The 24128-nt window shown below is 49.5% G+C and overlaps 1 protein-coding gene across 3 annotated transcripts in view; it reads left to right on the top strand.

Annotated features, from left to right (window-relative positions):
• The window catches only part of VANGL1 (VANGL planar cell polarity protein 1), a 36401-nt gene extending 14888 nt beyond the window's left edge, over window positions 1–21513 (top strand). For all 3 annotated transcript variants that reach the window (XM_068697912.1, XM_068697921.1, XM_068697931.1), the window contains exons 5-8: window positions 10876–11009; window positions 13951–14083; window positions 16110–16344; window positions 16717–21513. In XM_068697912.1, the coding sequence (XP_068554013.1) occupies window positions 10876–11009; window positions 13951–14083; window positions 16110–16344; window positions 16717–16977 (763 nt within the window). In that variant the 3' untranslated portion in view covers window positions 16978–21513. The remainder of the gene's footprint in view (window positions 1–10875; window positions 11010–13950; window positions 14084–16109; window positions 16345–16716) is intronic.
• Window positions 21514–24128: the final 2615 nt, after the last annotated feature.

Genomic DNA, 24128 nt, shown 5'->3' on the forward strand with positions numbered 1-24128 from the left:
TAATCAAGACAAGCTTGGTACGGAGAAATAGTAGCTCCATATGGGAAAAAGTCTGTTAGCATTGCTCATCCCTGTGTTTTCCATCTGTATTTGGGTAGGTGTTTTGTTGAATCATGGTTTAAAATCCAAGCAGCTGCTTCCTCAGAGCAGGTGTATGTCTCCGAAGAGCCTGCACCTTCCCTGCAGGAGTTAGCCACAAGATTCCTCAGGAAGATATGACTTGGACATGCTCACAAAACAAAGAAGATGCGTGAAAGTGTTTTGGAAGGAGAGCCTGTCTCTTGGCTGACCTGGAGCAGCAGAGCATGTTTCTTAGGTGCCGCTTGAACCCTTACCTTTAACACAAAACAAAGCTGAAACAGAATGGTGTGGTGGGAGGTGATGCCTCTTTTGATCCATCTGCTTTGGGTTGGCAGTCTAGTGTCTGTTGAACCTACTGCTTGTAAAACTGATCTCTAGGCTGCCAGTATTTACTGATTTCATCTGATAAGCAATCTCCTGTGTGTGCCCCTTGGGGCCACCAGGGCTGTGCTCCCTAGTAAGAGAGCATATAGAGGGCTTAGGACTGGGGAGAAGCATCTTCAGGCCACAGCCTGTTTTTCTATGCCTTACACATCTGATTTTGCAACAAATAGGTGTTGCTCAGATGAGTCCTCCACTTATTAAGGGTGAAATTTTTTCAATTAATAACACTTGGTCAAGATTTGAACTGTATGAAGAGCTCCTGCCTGAAGTTCTGTCAACAATTCTCTCTTGACTTTGCTCTCTTAAAATCTCCCTGCCCCCCAAAAGGAAAGCGTCTGTGGCGTATGACACCTCTTGTTTCTGTTTTCCAGCGTGGTGAAATGGATCGGCTTAACCATGGGTTTAGCAGGCCGCACGTCTTGCCTGGGGCAAGAACTGCTGAAACCATGCTGCCTTCTGGTGAAGGAACTTCATAATGTGCATCTAATTAAATCGGTTATTCCCACTGCGACTGATCCCCTGCACTTGCGGGCTATTTCTGTTTCCAATTGGGTGGTCAAGTGTGACTGCAGAACAGTCATCTGTGTATGTTGGTGCAGAGCTGTGTCTGCCCTGATAAATCCTGCTGCATGCTGTCCGGGCTTGTGCACTCCTCCCTTCTGCCCCGCTTGCAGGTCTGCCTTCCCAGGGACCAGAGGAATTACTGACCCTCTTTTCTCCGTGGCATTTCTCCAACCATCACCATCTTTCACGGTGATAAACGCCGGTGATGAAAGAGATGGAGCTGATGGGCTTTTACCTTGTTCTGTAGTAAAACATCTTATTAACCGTCCTGCTGCCTTGATTACAGGAGCTTCCTACAACATCATGTTCCACAAACAAGCTGCTTTGCAGAGCAGTTCTGTCGCCAGAGCCTGTGTGAAATTAGCCGCCTTCCTGAATGCATTTTCTCAGCCCTGAAATCCATACAAAGCACCCTGACGAGCATTTGTTCGAGTTTCCCTCCCCATCCTTTCACCAAACCTGATGAGCACCAGCACTAAGTACTCTCTCCTCCCAAGAAGTTCTGTGATAGCTGGCTAAATGGGTGTTAATCGCATCTGCAAGTGAGAAGCTCTTGAAGAAATTGAGCTGTGTGCTCTGGAGCAGCTTTTTTAGCACTGAGAGGTGTCAGACTTGTAACCTCCAAGCTAATGTCTCTCCTCTTTGGCACAGCACTTCACATAACTGGGTGTTTACAGCCACCTTTTTGCAACGCAGCTTTTCTAGGGTGCCACCTTTTTGCAACCCATCTTTTCTGAGGGTGCCAGTTGAGTTGCCGAACTGAGTTTTGTTGTGAAATTGTAGAAATGAGTTAATTTTCCAGCAAGCTCTGCAGAACCACGTTCTGCTCCCTGCAGAGCAAGGAGAAGTCTCCTTTGATGCTTGGGCTGAGTTATGGCAGTGGTGCCTCGCTCTGTTTTACGAGGGGGGCGTGTTGTCAGCGAAGACCAGCTAGGACTTCTTACTTGGGTCAGAGCAACACCTCATTAAGAGGATGTTTATTTGTGACAGCAGTGAACAGCAGGCTCCAGGAGAGCCAGATGCTTCTCATTAGGAGGGGGGTGAAAGTCTAGGATGGACCATCAGTATCTGACTGCATGCACGACATATCTGACTGCGTGTATCATGCATCTGGAAACGTCTGATGTGGTGAAGCCTGGTAGGGCTCTGTTTTTTCTTGAAGGGAGCGTGTTTTTTTAGCTTCTTGTCTTTCTGCGTACGGTTTCCAGAAGGCTTTAGGCGTGGCTTTACACACAGAACTGTTCTTCATTTCGATAAAGATGCCAGAGCTCGAGGGACTGAAGTGCCCACGGTCATCTTGCCTCCTCTCTCTCCTCCCTTGTTTGATCTGGGCTGTGTTGCTCCCTTTTTTTTGTGTGCATCTCTCCACGGGGAACCTCCTGTGGGCTGCTGCGGTCCTACAGAATTACATTTCCCGAGCCCCAGGCACGCCAATAAAATAACGATATAAACACGAACCCTCACAAAACTCAGGGGCTGTGCTTTTCAAGGCTGCGTTTACACCCCAGGCGTGCTCACAGCCCCTGCTGTGGGTTTCCATGAGGGGAGCATGGAGGCGGCCCAGTAGGCCGCAGCCCAGGTAGCACTCGTGTTCCCCTGTGAAAGCACCAAGCCGCAGTGACTATAGTAGTAGCACGGGGTGATTGCTATACCCCCGAGCGCTCTCACATTTTTGGAATGCTTAATACTTGAAAAGTTTACAGGCGTACTTGTACGTGAAGGGCCCGCGGTCAATTATTAATCCCCTTGGCTAGCGCAGTATCGCTCACTCTCACACACGGAGCTGCTCGGCAGCTTGTGAGGGAGACGGTGTGGAGAAAATACCTTTTGGTTTCATCTGCAGGGCTTTTTCTTCTTGTTGGTTTGTCTCTCAAAGCCAGCAGTGCCCAGAAGGACAGCAGCCACCCCAACCTACCCTGTACTTAAAGGCTTTGCCGTGTAATTTCTTTTTCCCTGCTGTCTGTGCCCTCCAAGTTGCCTGCGTGTACCGCCCACGGAGACAGATGGTCTCCCTAAGCTGCTGAACAAATTTTGTGGCCGTGAAGATGCTTTTATCTTCAAATGCTGGAGAAAAGAAAAAAAAAAATCCACCCCCTCAACCTTTAGCATCCATTTCTTGTGGTGAATGATGAAATAAAAATATTCTGCAAAGGAGTGAGCTGTGTGCCCTTTGGGGGAAAGGAGGAGGCTTAGTTTTTTTGTTAAAAGTGGAAGAAATTGAGAATTTACAGTTCTCACACAGCACAACCCTAATGATGTTTAAGAAAACTGGAAGCTACCTACCCTGAAGGAATAAGGAGGAGTTACTAGGGAGTTGGGTGGTAATAAAAGAAATTCTTTGACACAAAACCAAGGGCAGTATTTGCACTCATAAATTAATTTCTTCCTCCAGTATGCACCCATGTAAATGTACCTCTGTGCTTAGACTCCCCTTGTGCAGTTTAGCTCAAGCAGGGACTTCAGCTGAAGTTTTTGGGGGAGCTATTCTGGCAGACAGCAGAACAGGCTCCTGTCACAGAAGGAAGGACTTTAGCTGAGGTGTGAAGGCTGCTGACTCTGGTTTGTGTTCCCTAAGTCCCACTAAAGGGTAATCTGCATCCTTTTAGGGGTGGATTGGAGATGATCAGCCTGGAAGCATGGACCATGTCCACACAGTCTCAGCGGTGTTTGCAAGGTAGCTGGGTGCTGGCTTTAGACTGCGGTGCTTTGGTTTGGGAAAAGCCAGCAGGGAAGGGATGCTGTGCAGGAGAGGGCTGGGCTGCACTCTGGGTGAGCTGATGCTTCTTGGTGTGTGCAAGAGTCTGATAGTGCCCATGCAGACCGACATGGAAATAACATTGAGCCTAATCAGGACAGGAATCTGGATGGGTGCACCATGTGTGGACAAAGGGAGCGGTGATGTCTCAGTGTGGGTATAGCAGCTTCCTTCAGCAAACTGTCCCAAACCAGTTGGTTTCAGGATCCAGGTTAACTAAACCTGTATCAAATTGTGTTTATGCCATGCTTAAAACATAGCTTGAATTATCTTACTTGTGTAATGCCACTTGGCTGCCCGCTTCAGCCCAGAGTAGTTTCCTGGAACAGGTCTGAGACTGTGTGAGATAAATCCTAGAAGAAGTTAAAGCTGCTGTGTTGATGCGAATAACAAACTTTACTCTGGCCACGCTAATCCTGTCCCCTGCTGGGGGTGGAGTAAGCGGTGATCCTCTTTTCTAAGAGAGTGCCCTGCCAAGCTGCCACTGGAGCAAGAGCTGGGTACTGCTTTTTTATTGCAGCATCGTCTAAATGTAAAGTCCCATTACTGCACTGGAGTTTTGCCGCCAGCAAGAAGCTTTGAATGTTCTCTTTCTGTTGCTTCCTTGGAAGTAAAGCTGCATTTCTTAGCTTTCATTTAAAAAACAAAACAAAAAGCCTAGTTACTTTGCAACTATTAATGTAACTTGCAGAATTCCTCAGTAATATCTGCAAGATGTCTGAAGACGCTCCCCTTTTATGTCGCATGCTCAGGCTTTAAATTATCTTCAGAAAATGTGGGCTGTTACAAACTTCTTGCTGTGCCTGACAGCTCCAGCGTATTTACTTTTATTTTAGAAGCTCAGGCTAATCAGAGGCATGGTTTACATGCGTGACAGGGAGAAGAAACACATTGCTGCCACAGATACACCAGTCCCAGGCACTGGAAGCAGTAATCAGGGTGCTGGGTGCCAGGTGCTGCAAGGTGGCTGGGTGCTTTAGGAGTGGGGCACTCTGTCTGCAAGCAGTGCCTGGGTCAGTCTTTGATGCATGAGTTCTTGGTATTGCTCCCAGCTTCTGTGTTCAAAAGGTAACACTTCACTTGAGTTGATGTTTGTTTTTTTTTAAACAAACAAGAACAGCTAGGGATCAGGATCATGTCCCTCCTGTATCTTAAGACCTGTTCAAAACTCCTTAAATGCTAAGTATAACTTCAGGTGTGTAGACACTTTTTTCAAGGAGGTCAAGCCTCCTTCAAATACTTCATGTATGTTTTGCAAAAATGAGCTGTCAGCTCAAGAGCTGATGCTATTTGTTATCTAGCGTACCCTGATGGGTGTGAAGGGGAAGGAAGAGAAAGGAAGAGGACTAAATTAAAAATAAAAAAAAACTGTTCTAAAATTGCATGTGAGTTAAGTGTGGTTTGAAAATTTGAGGGTTGTTTTTAAATGTAGCTGGGTTGTTGTTTGTCTTTTCATAAATTCCTGCTATTTTCTGAGATAAAAGCACAGTTGAGAAGCTCATGCAAACGGAGTTAGGTACTGGTAGCTCTGTGTTCTGTGCTTACCAACATCAAAGAACACTTCACCCTCACTCACAGAAATGTTTGATCATAGTTTCAAGTCACTGCTTAAACTGATGCTGCTGCAAGAAACTGTCCTGTCAACTGTGTGCCTCCCTTACCCTGCTCCTTGTTGCACCAGGATCTGAATGGCTGAGCTGGTATTTATATTATCTATTTAATTTCATAGTTTGTGTGTATGTGTGTCTCCATGGATTATTTAGTCCAGCTTGATTCCTGCACTCTTTTGAACTGTCCTTCTGGTGCTGCAGGCGCACTAAGGTGGCAGAAGGCATGATGTGGGGCAGAGGAGAAGAGGCAGGACTGTATCTTCTGTTGGCAGTGACAGTTTTATAGAAACCCTTAGATGAACTTCAGTGTCCTGACACCAGTCACAAGCCTACGTAGAGTTGGGTATGGACAAGCAGAGCCTGCTGGGGCTGCAACACCACAGGTTCCTGGGGAAGCTGATTTGCCTGTGGTCTTTCAGCACCTGTATCTCTAATACCCTAACCCATCTCCATGATGCTGTGCAGGTTTGTAGGGACAGCTCAGCAGCAGCTTTCTCCAGTCATCTTTTCGTTTAAGTTGTCCTCTCTGAGCTCCTTTCTCCCTGCCCTCCTTCCCAACCAAGGAAGCCTTTCACAGCTTTGGTTTTGCTTCGGTGTGAGCAGCCGGCAGTTGTTTTTCGTTTTCCCCTAAATAAGCAAGTCGGTATTCTCACCAGCTCCCTTGAGGACACCCCGCCGCTCTGCAAACCCACGCGTGGAGGCAGCCTGCCTGCTCTGCTGGCAGCGTGCTTGGAAAAAAAACAGTTCTCAGCGAGGGGTTTGATCCAGCTGCTGCTGCTCTCGGGATCCAATTCAGCCTCTGCCAGCTTCTGGGGACATCAGGTTGGGCCTGAGATGCGACGGCAGCACCTTCATCGGTTTGAATGGGCTGTGTCTGATCAAAGGGGAAGGGATGTGTGTGGCTTGAGAGCTGTTTGGGCACTTCACGTGGCTGCCAGTGTCTAAGGAACCATTTGAAACCCAGCCTGAGCTCTGAGAGGAGGTTCAGCCATCACTGAAAGCTAGGGCAGTGCAGCTGCAGGGAACGTATTCATCTAAATTTGAAGTTTACCAGTAAAGGTGACTGGGGAAAAATGGTCGTCCCGTGTGCTGGTTCTCTAAAGACCGTTTAACTGCAAAGTATCAGGCTGGAAAGTCTCCGAGAAGGAGAATTGCAATGGGAGCATGCCTGTGGGTTTACTGGGTTTTTATAGCTGCTCGCTAAAACTTCGCACTCTGTACTTCTGTAGCAGCATCTCCTTAGGGCTGGCCTGGGAATACTTTTATAGGGCTCTTCAGGGAGGTATTAAATCAGTAGCTTGTTTGGGTCATATCATTTAAAGGAGTGGACTCTTTTTTTTTTTTTCTCATTTTTTGTCATTCCCTGCTGTAAAATCCTCTGCTCCAAAAACTCCCATTTCCATGCTCACAGCTTCTCTTCCTAATAAAAAGATTTGAACATAAGGGTAATGTTTGTAGTAGGCTTGCAGGTCCTTTTCTTTCGCCTTTGGAGGGTTTTGGCTACTCTGCTACTAAAGGAAAAATAAAACCACAATGCAAACAACCTGCTTTCCCCCCATCTCATTCAGCAAACCTGCACCAGCAACAAGCTGCTGTGTTGCCTCAGGAAACGTGGAGCGTGTTTGTGTTGAATGGGGGACATTCAGGGCCGAAAAGGGGAGACATTCTGCCCTGGGGTTTCGTGCCCTGCCCTGCAGAGGCTCGATCTTGCAGGTTCTCCTCCCGCACGCTGGGTATCTAAAACAAACGCTACGTGTCCCGGGAGCCCGGTGTCTGCTTTGGGGAGGGCAGGAACTGCGCCTGCCTGCCCGAGCCGAGCGGAAGCTTCAGTTGTGGTTGCCTGACAAGAAAATGTGGTTTTCCTCTTCCTAGGGGCTGTGGTCTCGTTCTTCTGACTGTACCGAGCCGCCATGCCGTTGTAGTTACAGTGATCAAAAGGCATTTTTCTGCCCGGCTTGTTCAGCCACAGTTCCTTGTCTCTGCTGAGATCTCGCCCCGGTTCCTGGAGAGGGCAAAATTGAGCTCAAGCACGGCTGCAGAGCCCTTCTGCATGGCCTTGGTCCTTCAGGGAGCCTTGTTTCAAGGTTGGGCAAAGCAGCAAAAAATGCCAGCACCCTCACACCTTGCCAGAGAGGGTCTTGTGGTAGGAGGGAGATGGGACTATTCAGTGTTTTTGGGATGGTGCAGAAGTTTTCTGAGCTTTCTGGGCATGAGACTTGAGCATCTCCTGCTGTAGAGGAGCTCGGTGCAGCTGTAGGCTGGAGCTAGTCTGCGAGGCAAAGCTGGCTCTGCCTGGAGGATCGCCTTGTGCAATTCTTGCTCAGCTTCTCTTCGAGGTGCCAAAGCTTCCCAACTGGCTGCGGCAAGTATTCAGCATGCCCGGAGACTTCTGGCTTGTTTTGATGCTGTGTCTGTTTTGCAGCACTTAAAAAAAATGTTGTTTGGAGGAGGCGAGTCTGGCTTGGGAACCAGTTGGTGAAATAACCCCGGGCTTGCTCTGCCCTCAGCCCTCTCTGCCTCTCCCTGTGGGTTTGGGATGCTTGGCTCCCCCTAAACCCTGATGCTGTGGGATTTGCTTTCAGAGCAAGGTAAGGAAGCAGGTGTTGTCCATCACAGAAGACAAATACAAAGCCAAAATGCCTCCTGAGCCACCGAGTATCGAGGTTATCCCACGTAGCAACAAGTATTCGAGCGGAATTGTTCCTGACTTATCTTTTGACAGGGGAAAACACCGGCAGTTGTTGCTGCCTTTGTGTCCCAGTCCCCTCCTCCGCTTCCTTGGAGACCCAGCCGAAGTGAATTCAGCGCTGTTTGCGAAGGGCTCTGCTGCCAAATGCCGCCGAGGTGCTGCTGGATCTGCCTGTTTGCTTTCCCTGCTGGCAGCGTGCTGCGACACGGCCTTCTTCAGGAGGAGAGGAATAATAATAATAATAAAAAACCCACCCTCAAACTGCACAAAATGCAAACCAACAAAACGTAGGACTTGGCTGATAACTGCCTACGAGGAAAATCGTTTGGCTGCCGGCCCGTGCTCAGGGGTCCTTTGTCAGGTCACAGGTTTTCAGAGCCTGAACTGTTGCATGAAAATGTTTTTCGTGTCCTGATACGCTTCTGTGCGCTCTGGTATTTTGTAGCTTTGCCCAAAACACACCGGGCTGCCTTTGCAGGACATCAGGAGGGTCCTTGCCCTGCACAGAGGGTGTGCTATTGAAACTTTCTGTTCCTTTTTCCTCCCGCCCCTCCCCATTCTTTTCAATCCGTGTGTGCACGGGAAGTCCGAATCTGCTGCAGCGAACGGACGTGGTGCTGAGCTCCTCCCAAGTGGCTTCTGCAGAGAAAAAAAACCAACAGGATGCCCACTGTCACATCACCCAAGCACCCTGAGACCCCCTTCTCTATGCTGGGGGCATCTCTGTCCCTCCTGGGGTCCTCGCAGCTTCGCAGCTCCCACGTGGAGCCCACATGGAGCTCTGTGGGGTGAGGCTTCCCCTTCACGTGGGCGAAAAGGTTGAGCAACGCAGCCCAGAAGGCTCTGATTCAGCCTGGCCCTCGCTAATTATGGTCACCCTTCTAATTTTCCCGTCCACGGCATCTTCTCTTTAATTCTTCTTTAAAAGGGAGCTGGACCGAGCCCGCACCGGGTTTGCACGAGGATAAAATAACAGGGCTTTAATTTTTGGGGCAACAGCAGCTGCTTTTTGCAATGTAGAAGCTTGGTTGCGTTTGGGTTTTGGGTACACACGTGTGTGCCACTGACCTTAACCATCGTCACATTTATCTTCTTGTTCTTAGTTGGTCGTAGTTCTCCGAATGTTTTATTTCGAGGCAAATCTCCATTAGGTTTTACCTTTCTTCCTGGGAAGCGGGCATGGAAAAACTCAGTCATGTTTGGATGCGGTCAGAAGGGGGATATGCGCCGCTGGCACGTGACTTCTTTTACGAAACTTTTTGTTTTTGAGCTGCACAGCAGAAAGCAGAAGCTTGGCAGAGGGAAATAAGCTGGCTGTGGGTGGAGGTTGTCAGTCTGTAGTCCTTTGTGAAAGGAAGATTATTTCCTCGATTAAACAGTGGCTTTTTATTACGTATCAGTAGCCGAGTGCTTAAATGGAGTAGCTTTTAACAAGCCTGACATGGGATGATATTTAGGGCTGGCACCTGGAAAATAAAGCTCCTTCAAGGTGCAACAGACACACACACCCCCAAAAAAAACTGTCCTGGAGATGGGATTTGCTTTAAAAGCTCAATTCATCACCGTAAAGGTACACAGCTAACGAAATAAATGACGCTGTGCCGTAACAGTGGATGAGGAAGGTACACAGCGAACAAGTCCGGAGCTGTTCCTCTTTCCCAGAATCTCGTGGCTGGGTTGGCATCTGGGCTCCGTTCACTGATCGGTGGGAGAGGAGAGGGGCACCCACGGCGTGGGGATGGCGGAGGGCGTGTGTGTGTTGAAATTGCTGGGGTGTGATGCAGAAGTTAATATTAGCACAAGGCACGGGGAAATTAAATTGCTCCACCGGGAGCGTGCGTTGAATCAGTGGTAGGGCTGAGAATTGAATTTAGGTCTTAATTTGTTCCTGCCTGTTTTCCCACGTTACCATCCTCCTCCTGTGTTTTTTTTCCTCCTGTGTTGTAACATGTGTGAGAACACCGGGTTGCTTTCCTCATGACAGCCTTTGTTGGGAAGTGTGAGCTTCTCAATTAACTGGCAACAAATACGCTGGCAAGTTCCCTTTATAATTTCTGTGGGTTCACAATGAAATTAAATGCGGGCGCTTGGGCAACCTCCAGGTCCGTGAGTAGGTGATCTCAGCGATTTTGCAAAGGAAGATACCTCTGGGTTAGGCCTTTGCAGCTGGGGATGTGCCTTCTGTTTTGCTTCCTTCTGCCATCCTTTTATGTAGAGGTTTCCCTTCCACGGGGGGGAATTCGCTCTTGATGCTGCGCCTTGCCTTGGGATTGAACAGGCAGTACTGGGATAATTCATTCTGGGGCAGCTGTGCTCCTCAGGCAGCGATCTTATCTTGCTGCGAAAGCTGGAAAGAAAGATTGGGCTCTTGTCAGAGCTTGGATGGAGGAGATCTGAGGAGCTGCAAGGTGCGGCTGGAAATGACTCAAAGGGAAAAGCATCCACACGGAGCTGGCCCCTCCATCCACACCAGCCAGCTACAGCGTTCCCGCTCTGTGTTTTGCCATGCTGTAGGCAGCCCCATGCTTCCCTTTCAGCTCTGTCCCTGTTCAGGGCTATAATCCTCACATTTAGGGGAGGGGAGAGGCATTGCTTGCATCTCAGCTGAAATTTTAGGTCCTAGAGAGAGCCTCGGTGCTTAATACTCCATGTGTTGCACAATGCTGTGGGTGTGACAGCCCCGTTCCAAATAACGTGGCTATTTCTTCTTCCATAAAACTTTTTTTCAAAAGGAAAAAAAGACCTCATTGCATTTTGTTTATCTTTTTCTTTTTTCCTTTTTTTCCCCCTAGTATCCAGCGAGCTGCACTGGTGGTTCTGGAAAATTATTACCGAGATTTCCCCGTGTACAACCCGGCGTTGCTAACAGCCTCCAAATCCCGTGCAGCCAAGCACATGGCTGGCCTGAAAGTCTACAACGTTGATGGTAGGTGAGGTGAAATGTAGGCTCTGAGAATGGGTGGGCTGGGGAAGGGCCGGGCTGGCCAGCGCGCTTTGTTATGCTCACATTCTCACCTCCCTGCTTTGCCAAATCCCTGTCTTTTGCTGGAAGCTCTCCGAACAGCGCTGAGCTTGCTGGTTCCAGATGACTTTACAGATGTGTTTAGCCCACAATAAGGCTTTTGTCTCTGCCAGGTGAAAAGAGCCAAGTTCTGGGTCAGCCTTAATTACCGTGTGGCTTGACAGCGCTTTTCGGCACCGCTGCGGGTTTTGGGCAGCCTCTGCTTCTTGTCACCCTTGGGTCATCTCCTTGGTTGTGCTAGTACAATAAACACAACTTTTAACCCAGATCAGCTCCCCGGTCCTTCACTGCAGGGCTGCCACAGGCAGCATCCAGGAAAGTTAAGGAGGCTCGCACCAAAGCAGGAAGAAGCAACTGTGTGAGCAGCAGCTGACAGTGAAAGAAAAGCTCGTCGGGCTTGCAGCCTTAGCAGTAAATGAGCTACGCCTGGCTTGTGCTTGGCCGTGCTTCCGAGTCACCGTGATGCTGAGCAGTTCACAGGGAAATGCCAAGCCTGATAACTATCCCCGTGGAGCGTTGCTGCTCTGCAGGCCTGGTGCAAGCTCTCTGCAAGGCTGGAGGGATGTGTGTGGGAGGATGGCTGAGTGGATCCATGCGGACACTCAAAGCTGCGAAAACTGGACTTAATTACTGGACAATCTGGAGCTCTATCAGTAAAAGCTAGCCTTGATAAGCGGGGTGTGCCCGAGCAGCAAAGCCGAAGTGCAGATTCCTTTGATGGAGGAGCTGAAGTTGCACAGGGCAGCTTTTACAGGGAAGCGTGGCTGAAGCCCCGTGACAAGATGTGGTAAGACGCATCTTGTGCAGCAGCTCTGCACAGAATATGTTAGTGGTGAAAGGTTTTTAGAGCAGGGATGGACTGAAGGGACTTAGCTGGGCAGGGTGGCTCTACGTCTGGCATGTGGTGACCGAAATATGGAGGATATCTGTCACACAGAATCACGTCTTGTTTTTTTCCTGTGCCTCAACAACGCTTCAGTGTTGTGCATTTCATTTTCAATTTGATATCTTCAGAAGTTTCAAGGGCCTTATTCTCAGTGTTTCCCTAAACCCAACGCAACACTTCTGAGTCCGTAAAATGAACTGTAGGTTTAGATCCTTACAATGCAATCTCCCATTTCTGGCAGATGAAAGGTGAAGGGAAGCAGCAGAGTGGGAGAGGGTTGGGCTTTCTGTGTCTCCTCTGATGCCTGGAGTGAAGAAGCTTGCAGGTGGCAAGGAACAAGTTGAGTTGGAAAGGGGAAGTAAACTGACTTGCTCTGCATTTTTCTAAAAATGAAACCTTGCATTCCAGTTGCTCGTTCTCAGCGAGGCCCCATGTGAGGAAAGCGAGGGCTGCCAGCTCCCAAGGTGTCTGCACGCCATTCAAACCAGGCTGCCGGACACGCTGTTCTGGTTACCAGCTTGCTTCTCTTCTCCTGCATTGCAGCATCTCTTCGAGAGGTGGCAGGGTGTCTGCTCCTGCGGCAGCTTCTGGGACATCCCAAGCCTCGAGGAAAAACTGCCAGTCCAGTAGCGTCAGCAGTTTAGGAGATGTTAGCTCACAAAATTTGTTGGAAGAGAAGAAATTATCGGCAAGCTCCAGAAATGGCTGGCTGGGCCTCTTCAGTGTCAAGCTCGTGAGCCTGCCAGGACCTGAAAGCTTGCATTTTCCATTCTGGTGCAGTACAGGATCCCTGGGCTGTTCCTTGTGCAACCTTTTCTGTCTTTGCAGACGTGGAAATCTCAGGCTTAGAGGCATATTCTTTACAAGCATTCCCATCCACTTTGCAAAGAAGAGCGTAGTGTAGTTCTGGCTGCAGCTTAGCTTGGCATCCTGACAGTCTTTTACACCTTCTGTGTGAAGACAGTAACGCTATTAAAGGAGCTTAATTTGTTGGCAGCTTTTGTATTTGATGTTGTAGCAGCCAGGAAGGAAAATCGTCTTGCTGTAATCTCTCTCCTACAGAGTGGGGAGGCTCACCTTCAAAACCTGAATTTCCATCACCAGGCATAGTCAATGAAGTGTATAATAATTCTGACCCAAATTTGGGAGCTGGTGTCTGCCTCAAGTTGTATCCTCCATTTCAAGGCTGTCAAACGAAGTCAAAAAGTGTTTCGATTCTTAAGAAGCCATCTGTTCGGATGCTTGTCCTTCCCACTATTGAACTGCAGGCTTCTTTCTTGGAGATTGGTTTGTGCTTTTTAGGGAAAAAATAAAAAAAATAAAGCTGCCCTTGCATGACCATGATAATTTTAAGCGTGTCTGTGCAATTGATTGGCCTTAACCACTGCCAGGTAAGAATGGGCTCTCAGAACAGTTGAAAAAGCAGCTCTTGATAGTTTGGAGGCAGTCTTAGGCTTCTTTTTCTCCTCTGTTGGATAGAAGGGTTGCTAGACCCTTCAGAGGCATCCTTTTCTCCCTTTCTGTCTCCTCTCTGCCCAAACAGCCAGAGCTGCGAGCTTCCTAGGCCTTTACTGCATTTTAGGGTCACTGGTTAAGGTCCTGCAGAGACAGCTCTGTCAATTCTTGGGGTGTAGCAGAGCCCAGCTCGCAGCTTCCCTGTTCCTGTAGCTGTGCAAGATCTGTTAACAGCAACAGAAGCTCTGATGGCAGGTGCTGCTCTGAGTGCCTCAAGGAGCTGTTATGCACATGCACCCCAACCTAACCCATTGCTGTCCAGCTGCTCAGACACGTCTGTCCTTCAGAAAAACTCTGTGCTTTGTCTAAAGGTGATCCTGCTGCTTCGGGAGCTGCAGACCACCTGTGGCAGATGCTGTGGGGTGCTGGTCTTCCCCAGCTGCCTTCTGTGCCGGTAATGCCTGCTTTTTGTCTCTTTTTTCTCCTTTTCCTCCCCTGCGGAAGGCCCAGGTAACAACGCCTCGGGGCAGTCCCGTGCCATGATCGCAGCCGCTGCCCGGCGCAGAGACTCCAGCCACAACGAGCTCTACTACGAAGAGGCCGACCACGAGCGCCGAGTTAAAAAACGTCGGGCGAGGTAAAGCTGCTCCTTCCCCAGGATTGTTTTTGGGCACTGCTCAGCCCGTGCCTGAACCATTCGTTAAAGACCTGGTTGTGTTGGGCTGGCTGAGCCTGCTGAGAGGGAGGGAGTTTTCGATGAAGGGCTGGGGCTGGCTGTAAATCTGTCGCAGAACACAAGCATACGAAACCCAGATGCATGAGGGACAGTGACAGCTTGCAACTAGAGTTATCTGAGGAAAATGCATAAGCAGAGCTCATGTATATTATGCCAGATAAGCTAATGCAATGTCACGGATTAGGGAACAGTCCAGTGTTTGACAAATCCGTAGTTACTTGCTGTAGGAAATCCCATTATTTCCCCCATGCTTAGGCTTGTCATCTCAGCTCGAGTAATCCAGGGACAGACTTGGGCTCGCCTCTTCGTAGGGGAAGAAAGAATATTTGGGCTTACAGGCAACAAAAAGAAGCAGTTTGGCTGCCCTTTTTAGACGAGCAGGGGAGGAAAGACATGACCAGAACTGGCTGCGTTTGATTTTGGAAATAATGTTTTCTGTCAGTCACACTTAGGCTGCAGAGTTAACGCTTTGGTGAGGTGACCGCAGATGGTTTGTGCCTCCGTTTTTTCAGGAGCTTGATGACAGTTTGTAGTTAACACACCGAATGGTTCGAGGGAAGTTGCTTACAGGCAGGCCTCCCTGAACTGAGCTGCATTGGGAAGGCACGTGCAGTAACGGGAAGGAGCTGGCTTGTTTTGTGTTTTCTTTTGGCAGTTTGTTTATATTCTGTTGGGAAAGTGCTGGCACAGTGTGTCCCTGTAGCCTGATTTGGTCTGACCTGTGCTCCTTAGCCGCTGTCTGTTGGGCTCTCTTCCAGCCTTGGAGTGATAGGAACTTAAATTTTCCTTCCCGTGCAGTGTAGCATCCGAACTTGGGCACATCTCCCTTGCTCCATGAGTTTGGTTTGAGCAGCTGCTTAGTCAGAGGAAAGCCATCAGTCACTAGAAGGCCAGATGTTTCAAAGAAGGAAGGTCAGAGCTGCAACAACAGGACATGAGGAGATTAGAAACTGATTTCCAGTTTCCCCCCAAGTCAAATTAAAATTCGTAAGGGTCGGGGCTTCTCATGCTGTTCTTCACATGTAGTTTGAATGCAATACTCTATACCTCTGCTTGTCATGAGGCAGTTTCTCCTAGCTTGAAGGTGCTTGGGTACTGGGGGCATTGTAGACAGTAATTGGTGACTTGAGTGGAAATCCAGTGTGAAACAAGTGCTGTCTAGAGAAGAGGAAGAGTTTTTTTTGGTGGCTTTTCCATTAGTGTCGCTTTTCCTCGTTGACTGCAGCATAGTCCCTCACTTGTTAAATTCTTTTGGGCTAACTTGCAAATGTTTTTTTGGCATGTTTGCCTTTTTCTGGCGCAGTCTTGGTGTTTGCTCACCTGTACCAAGACAGGAATGGTTTGCAGAGGATGTCTTTGGCTGCAGTTTAGCCATGAAGATGGGGATCTCATCAGCGTTCAATGGAGAGTTACGGGGCAGTCACCCAGAAGCACTAGGACTGTACCGGTTGGTGTAAATCAGAGCAGACCACAGCTTGTGAGCACAGGGAGAGCCCTCCAGCACTCTGTGTCCTGGGTCATGCTAGTTTATGGCCAGCCTCTTCCTGACTTCAAGCTGCTGCACTGTGTGCTGGAACTGCTGCTTTCCAAGATGCGCGTTCACCGCGAGGGCAGCTGTGTCTTGTTCAGTTCGTGCAACCGATGTTTATGCTGTGTTGGCAGAACCAAGTACGACACTCAGGCTTTTAAAGTCTTAATCCTGCTTTATGACCCTCAGATGGCTTGAGCGAGGAAAGGAAAGCTGCTGTCTACCTCACAGACTGTCAGCAGAGACCATTTTATGTAACTTGTCCGATGGCAGACAGTGAGTCAGCGGTAGACATGGGAATAGGAGCTTGTAAATCCCGACTCCCAGGCTCTGCCTTAACCACAGAGCCATCCTACCTCTCCTCTTGTGACTTTTGCCGTCCTGGTTTTCTTTCTGCAGGCTTGTGGTTGCAGTAGAGGAGGCTTTCACTCATATCAAACGCCTCCAGGCAGAGGAACAGCAGAAAGCTCCGGGAGAGATGATGGACCCCCGAGAAGCAGCCCAGGCAATCTTCCCCTCCATGGCAAGAGCTCTGCAGAAGTACCTTCGCACCACCCGCCAGCAGCAGTACCACAGCATGGAGAGCATCTTGCAGCACTTGTCCTTCTGCATCACCAACAACATGACACCAAAGGTAACGAGCTCTTTTAACGCTGGTGCAGGACGGAGGGATGAAGGTACAGCAGGTCTGCGTGCGTGCACAGAGCAGGGAGTTGTTGGGGAAAGTGAGTGGAGATTTATGTGGTTGCTGTCTGTGATACAGTCAGCACGCTGGAGATTGCATCAGGTCTTAAAGAGAAGAGGGTGTTTCCTATAAAGCACCTCCTGTATCTTCTTAGCTGAAAGTGCCTGTGAGATAATCAGCTGTTTGTTCTGATATCCCGCAGCGTCCTGCCTTCCCCTCCTGAAAACAGCCACGATCCTGCAGACAGAGGTGACAGAGCAGACCGAGTCGAGTTGTGGGGCTGCTGTTCCCCTGGTGCTAATGTGTTCCTTTTCTTGCTAGGCATTCCTGGAGCGTTACCTCAGCCCTGGCCCAACCCTCCAGTACGACAGGGATCGCTGGTTCTCCAAGCAGTGGACGCTCGTTAGCGAGGAAGCGGTCACAAGCGGCTTGCAAGACGGGATTGTTTTTGTCCTCAAGTGCTTGGACTTCAGCCTTGTTGCTAATGTGAAGAAAATCCCCTTCATCAAACTCTCAGAAGAGTTCATAGACCCTAAGTCTCATAAATTTGTCCTTCGCTTACAGTCCGAGACTTCAGTCTAAGGGATTTCGAGGGTGGGTTGTTTGGGGATTTTTTTTTTTTTCAATATCGTGCTTTTGGGTTTAATTTCCCCAATGCTGACTGAAACTGGCAGATGATGGACCAGTAATATTTGACCATCTGCACTTTATTTGGAAAGGGGTGGGGGGAGCTGGGATATCTTATCTAGAAAGAAATATCTTAAGAGGCAACAGGGTGACTTGGCTCGGTTAGCTCAGCCTTGGAGACAGAACAGATTTTTTTTTTATTATTATTTTTTTCCCCCCTTTCCAGGCATATTGTAAATCTCACGCTCTCTTTCTCTGCACAATTGCAACGTCTGTATTTCTGTTGGAATGCTGCCTTACACCGTGTGCGCGCTCTTGTGTCTCTGCTACCTGTAGCTATTGCTGAGAATCTGCTGCTCGCCTCTCCGCCGTAGAGATCTGCTTGTACAGGTGGTATTTGCAGTTCCTTTCCACTTAGGAAGGAGAGGGTATCAAAGACTGGGTGTGAGAGGTTTTTCTTCTGTGAGCCACAGAACCTTAAGACAAACTTTTGTGGTTTTTTTTTCCTCCTATTCTCCCTGTGCCCTCTTTTCAGTGCTGGACCTGTGTGAGCACAGTGAGATGATTTTGCCATCCGTTTCTCAGCCTCTGTGAAGTTGCTTGTCTCGAAGTGGCTCAGCCCATCTTGCCGCTCTTCAAAACAACATTTTTTTAGCGATGCTTTTTAGCGAAACTGGTCTGCAGGACACAGCTCCCTTTTGCTCTCTTTCTCTCAGCTGCTCCATCCCTCCTGCTTACCCCCTCCTTTGTCGGGCCCTCCCAAGGCTCCCTGTTTCCGTCCCTTTTTGCCTGCCTTTCCAAACGTGTTTCTCCAGTCACAGTCCCCTCGGGGTCTGCCTTACTGCTTCTTCCTCTCATACCTGCAGGGGCTGCGCGTTTGCACTGGGGCAGAGTAGGTAAGTAGCCGGCTCCTTCTCATACATCACAGACCCCCAGCCCCTTGGAGGGGAAGATCTACAAACGCCACAGCGTGTCCTTCCTTCCTCACCCTCAGCTGTAGCTGAGCAATACCAAACTCTGTCTGAATGTTGAAAACCTGCCTACCTTTCCTGGCCTTTCTCTGCCATGGGGGTCTCTCCTCAGTGCCGGGACAGCCTGCTGTTCCTCTGCTTTTGTGCGACTCATAGCTCCGAAAATTGCAGTTTTGTTTCGAAAGCGTCTTTGCCCGTCATTGCAGCTTTTGTGTGTGACTTTTGTCATCTGAGTTTTGCGGGGTTTTGCAAGTTTTCCTCTGAAAGATGAGCTTAAGCCAGCGTCTGGTTGCTGGCACAAAGCATCGCCCTTCAGCCAGGTCCCTCCTAGAGCCTCCCAGCCCTGTGGTGATGGATTCACCTGTGTGAGTGGAAACAGCTCAGCTCACCCTGCCCAGCCTTTTGCCATGCAAGTATCTGTATCTAGCAGGAGCTGACCTGCCTTCCACGTAGATGTCTTAATGCAAAGGGCTCCCATGTCAGCGAGGTACAAAACCAGTGCCTTTCACTGCGAGGGTGCATCATTTTCAAAATTTGATGGGTGTATAGTATCTCACATACAGCTCTCCTAAAGATGTACGTATCTGGCTTTTAAGATGTGCATAAGCAGGCAGGGTGGGAGAGACTGGGAGTAGCTTGGGAGGGAGACTGCGGAGCACTTCTGCTTGTGTTCAGGGTACTGCCTGTGGCTGAATTGGCTCGTCTGCGAGCAGTCAGAACAAGAAGCACCGTGCCGGGGGCTTGGGCGTGCCGTGAAAAACGGGAGCACCTCGTTTCAGGCAATTCTCTGTAAAACTTTCCTTTCCCAGGATTTCCTCCACCGCCCCTTCTCCCTCCCCCCGCCTGCGAGGGGGTTGTCTGACGATATCTGCTCAGGAAACTCATGTCTTAATCCTTAATTGCGTCGAATCCTTAAGCGCACGGAGAGCCAGACGGAAGCAGCGTGTGCTTGCTCTGCTGCCTTCTCTCTCTGTCGCTGCAAAGGACGCTGTCAGCAGGGGCCAGCTCTTGCATTAAACGCTCTTCCCAGTGTCGGTGTGAATGCTCTGCCTGATAAAATCCGAAGGGAGGGAGCTTCACCTCTCGAACGGTCTGCTTGCTCTAGAGTTGCAGCCTGTTCAGGGGTGAGGACATGCCACAAGGAATCTGGACTCCTGGGTATTCCCAATTTTTATTTTTTTTAATATTTTATTTCTCTGGATTTCTGTCTGGGGGCTTGTTTCGCTTCCCCATGCGAAATCAAGGGACCACGATCGTTACCTACCTCACTGGGGTGTTGTGAGGCTAAACTCAGCTCATCGCGAAGTGCTTTGAGATCCATGGATGGATCTGTGAAGTCTGCAGGAACTCAGGCTCTTTATAAAAATCCTGAGCGGTGAGAGCAGACTGGTTTGTTTAACTCTGTTTATAGCCAGCTAATGAGTAAGAATCGAGTCAGAGGGAACGAAGCTCTGATCCAAATCCTGCAGTCCTTACTTCGGGAGAGCTTGCCAAGAGCTGAGCGTAAATAAGGCCTGTGGGGTTTGCCAGCCAAGCGCAGGCTGTTTCCCTCCGAACACCTCTCCTGTCCTGCACCATCTCCTTCTCCATGCTCTGTCCCTGCCTGTGTGCTTTAATCTGACTGGGAATTGAGTTTTAGACATCAGGACCCTGTCTGTGGTGAAGTTGATGGAGAAGAACCTCATGCTGGACATCTTTCACTGACGGCCAGCCCACTCGATAAGGTGCCGTGTTGCCTAGCCAGGAGAGGTGTTGCCCCGCTCCTCTCTTCTGTGCTGTTTTTCCTGTGACTCTTGAGTATGCTGCTCGGACAGTTTAAAGACTCAGATTTGTTACAGCCTAAATCCAAAACCGTGCTGAGATCTTCCAAAACTCAGATGCAACTAAGACTTTCCGCTGCCTCAGAGCAGATGGAAATGGCAGTGGGTTTCCACAAAGGCTGACTCTCGTGGATAAAGAGTGAACAGTGGGGTGGGAAGTGCTGGGCCATGGTTTGGAGCTTGGGGACATCTCATTATGAGATACACATTTGGGGGAATTCTGAACAAATCCCAATGCTAAAGGAGCTTTTTCCCTTTTCCTTTGGGATGCTCCACACAAAGCTTAGGGAATCGGCTGCTCCCAAGCGTGCCAAAAGCTGGGGAGAAGCAGTTTCTAAAACTGGCCGTGCGTTAAGTACCTTGTAAAAGGCTTGTTTGAGATGTGCTTGTTCCAGCATTCGTTACTGAGGGAAGTGGAAAGATCTGTGCTATGCTAAATGTGGAAACCTACTCAGGCCAATTTCATCTTGCTTACAAAACCTTGTAAATCTACCCTTTTTTAATGGTAAATCAAAAATCCTTGCAGTCTTTCGGAAAAAATGCTGTAGTCTGGTCCCAGGCTCTGCTGTTCAGTTGTGCTTAGCTCTGCCCTGCCATGTGGGAGGTTCCTGAGACATTTGTGCAGATGTCTGTTTTCTCATTCAGCTTGTGTGTGTATGTGGCTTGTTCCCTTATAGGTGTATGCATTATACATGTCTAAAGCCTCAAGCTAGGCTTGGTTCAGTGTTTAAATTGTGTGAAGAAGGAAGCACTCTTGGGATCAAACCGTTTTTTTTATATAAAAAAAAAATAAAAAAGAAGATTTAAAAAAATCCTGTTCTCCTAAAAGAAAGGGCTTTGAGCCTTGAAGTCTCCTGCAGGAATATGCATCCTTCTGTGTTTGGGCTGCCGCCTCAGATCGATGGTGACCAAAAGCTGCTGCTTCTGACTACCCTGGGGCTGGCGTGGATCTCGGTGGGTTTCTCCTGCACCAGGTCCCCCCAGCACCAGCGCTTTTAGCTGCCTGTCTGCTTCCCTCCGAGAGGCTGTGGGTTTGCCCTCGTGCTGCCTCGCAGCCCCGCTGTGGCTGTGCTCTGCCAGAGGAGCAATCCTTCCCCACGGCTGCTTCCGTGGGCACCTTGCACCAGCGCCGAAGGGGCTTGGGAGCATCCCCTGCCTGCACACGGGGATGCTGGGGCTCAGCGCCCACAGGGACCCGCCTGTGAAGGGATCTTACACTCTTCTGTGCCTGTTTCTTTGATTCAGCATTATCGTGTCTTGGGGAGGAGGGGAGTGAACCGACTCTCATCCCACGCCCTTTTTGGATCACTGTGTAATACTCTTTTTTCTACACAAACTGTGTATAGTAAGATGGGTTTTGCCAAGGTTTTCTAATCAATAGACACTAACCAGCATTTCTTTTTTTTCTTTTTTTTTTAATTTTATTTTTCCTCCTCTTTGCACATGTGACTTTAACTGCGTTGGTACATGGTCTTTCTGTTCTTTTCTAATCGTGAACTTAAGCAAATTCCTGGTGTCTGTGACATTAATGCACTGTGGGTCTAGCCTAGTAAGTCGTTCTGTTCCAAGCTGGGTTCTCTTAAGTTATAGCTGGATGGGTTTTTGTTGTTTTTAAACTGAAACATAAAACTGTTTTACACTTTGCATATTTTGTACAGTAAAATTCTGGAAATAAACTGAAACCAGATTTGATTGTCCCACTCCTTCCTCTCATCCTTTCAGACCAAAAGAAGACGAAAAGAAAAAAAAAAAAAAGAGGTGGTAGTTCTGGCCTCCAAGCATTCCTTAGCTGCGCCCGGGAGGGGCCCTGCAAACATGTGGTTTTACCTTTTTGAGGCTGTCTTTTGTCACCCTCCTCCGAGACCCTTCTGATCTGCCCTGCCGCACTAAAATGCAAGCTCATTTATCACTCTCGAAATGGGACCGGTAGGTGACTGCTTTGAACACCTGAAATCTCAAATGATGGAGAGTAAATACAGCTGGTGAGGGTGTGTGTGGTGGTGGGGGAATGGGGCTGGAACAGGTTTTTCTGCCTGCTCTATTCTTTGCTGGTTTGCACACAAATTACCAAGTGTGGGATTCGTGCCTGAACTCCTTGTTTGGGCCCGGTGGGGTGGAGGAGTGGTGGGGCAAAGCCAGCAGCGCTCCTCGTTTCGGTGGATGTCAGCCTGTGCTCTGCTAAAAAAGACTGTCGGGCTTCTCGCCCCAAAAGCACGCGTGGATGTGGCTGTCCCCACCTCCAGTTTCCGTACCCCAAGTGCCAAGAGCTCGGAAAGACCGTGCCCGAGGAAGCTTGGCATGGTGGCCGCCTTCCCTTGGAGGTCTTTGGTACCTGGCTCCTCAGGACAGCGCATTTCCATGGGGGTAGTACCTGGTCTCTTTGCTGTGGCCCACAAAGCAGGTCTTCTCCATGCCATGGAAAAATCCACAGGATGCTGCAGAGTGGTGAAAAACAGCCCAGCGGTTGTTGAGATAAGCAGTATGGATATAAACACTGGTGGAGAGAAACATCCAAATGGGTGATTCTCTGCTCAGAGGGGAGGTGAGTCTATTTGGGCTACACGGCGGCAAACCAAAGCCCGGGAGGAAGCAGGAAGGGTGGGATGGGGGTGTGCTCGGTCCTGCCTCCTGCCCTCCTGTGATCTCTTCACTTTTGATCCCTGTCCCTTTATCCTGGCAGTGCCCAGCACCGGTGTCCTGGCCTGGCCCTCCTGTAGGGCAGCTCCCCGAAATGGGCAGAGAAAGGGGGGAATAACGCCGCTACTGCCCTTGGGTGCCGGTGGTGGGTAGCCTTGAAAATTTTGTCTTGAGTTTGTCTTTGAGTTCAGCGGGCTCGGTTTAATTTGTGGCTCAGTGCTGATACCAAACCAGCAGCTGGTTGCTGCTGTTGGTTGTGCTTTCTCTCCTACCCTGGCCTGTGGAAGCTGAGGGAAGGAACAGGCTTTGCTAGAGGGACCAGTTCCCTTGGCTTTCACCCAGAGCTCGGGAATCTGAATCATAAGGGGCTGTGGTGTGCAGCTCAGCAGAAATTAGAGCTGAGAGAGCTGTTTTGGTTTGGCCAAATCTCTCGCTGGAGTTGCAAGGGTCTTTGAGGTGTGAGGGAGTCTCGGGTGCAATAGGAGGGCAAGTATTCACCCACCCAAACCTCTGACAAGATGGGGAAGGAGGCACCGACTAGTAAGCAATGCTTGAAGGAATGGGGTGTGCTGAACATGAGGTAAGCACCTTGCCCCTGAGGGAGGTGCCAGACCGGGGTCACTTGGGAAGGAGAAGCCTCCTCTGCAGCCCTCTTTCTAGAGCAGAAGGCTTTGTCTACCTGAGGCAGCACGGCAACAACTACTGGGGTAAAGTCTGTGATGCCGAGCAGGGCTGGTAGCCAAAGCGTGGCCTAGTCCGTAATAAGGCCTACTGACCACGGTAGGTGATGGGCCTCACCGTTATGGATGGTAAAGGAACATCAGATTTGGAGAATTCGGTGGAAAAGGACAGGGCAAAGGGGCTGTGTGCAGTCTGGGTATAACAAATGGGTTAAGAAAGGGATTTGTCACTTATCTGGCTCCAGAGTCTTGCGTGAGGCACTAGCAATGCCTCGACATGCAATAGCATTAGCTAAGTAAATAGTTGGATGAAACATCTAGCTGCGGAGGTGAGCAGGACTCCAAACCTCAAAACAGCTTCTACCAGTGCTGTGCATCGGCGCTGCGGTCCCAGACCCAGCTCTGAACTCCTGGGAGATGAAGGGAGGGATTAAACATGAAGGCCACCAGGGCAAGAGAGTGCAGCAAGGCAGGGGCACCGGGGTGGTGGGAGGGGAAGGGGATCTCTGAGCAGGATGCCGTGTGTCACAACAGCGGGCAGGAGGGGCAGGCAGGCTGGGAGTTGGCCAAGCTGAAGGCTTTGATTTATCTTTCAACACCGCTCCTGCGTTTGTGTTGGACCGGGAAGGTGATGGGCTAAGGTCGCAGCCCTTTCCGGTGCTGACAATTAATCCACGGGGGCAGAGGTGTCCGCTCCCTTTTCATGTGAGCATCTGTGCGCTGCCGAGCCAGTCGGTGCCGAGAGGAGAGGGAGCAGTGAACACAACGTGTTCGCAGATGGAGGTAGGGATAGTTCGGTGTGGTGATTGCATACACATAAATCATTACCAGCCAGGTTACCCCGGCCGCTTTGAAATGCTCCAACAAGTTTTGCAGCCCTGCTGTCAGTTTGTGTGTTGTTAGTAAAATGGAGAGTACCTCCAGCAGAAAGAAAGCTGTTTCCCAGTTTCTTCCCTATCTCCCTGCATTCCTCCAAAATACACTTGGAGAAGGTTTCT

The sequence above is a fragment of the Anas acuta genome, chromosome 1, assembly GCF_963932015.1.
Source record: "Anas acuta chromosome 1, bAnaAcu1.1, whole genome shotgun sequence".
Lineage (NCBI taxonomy): Eukaryota > Metazoa > Chordata > Aves > Anseriformes > Anatidae > Anas > Anas acuta.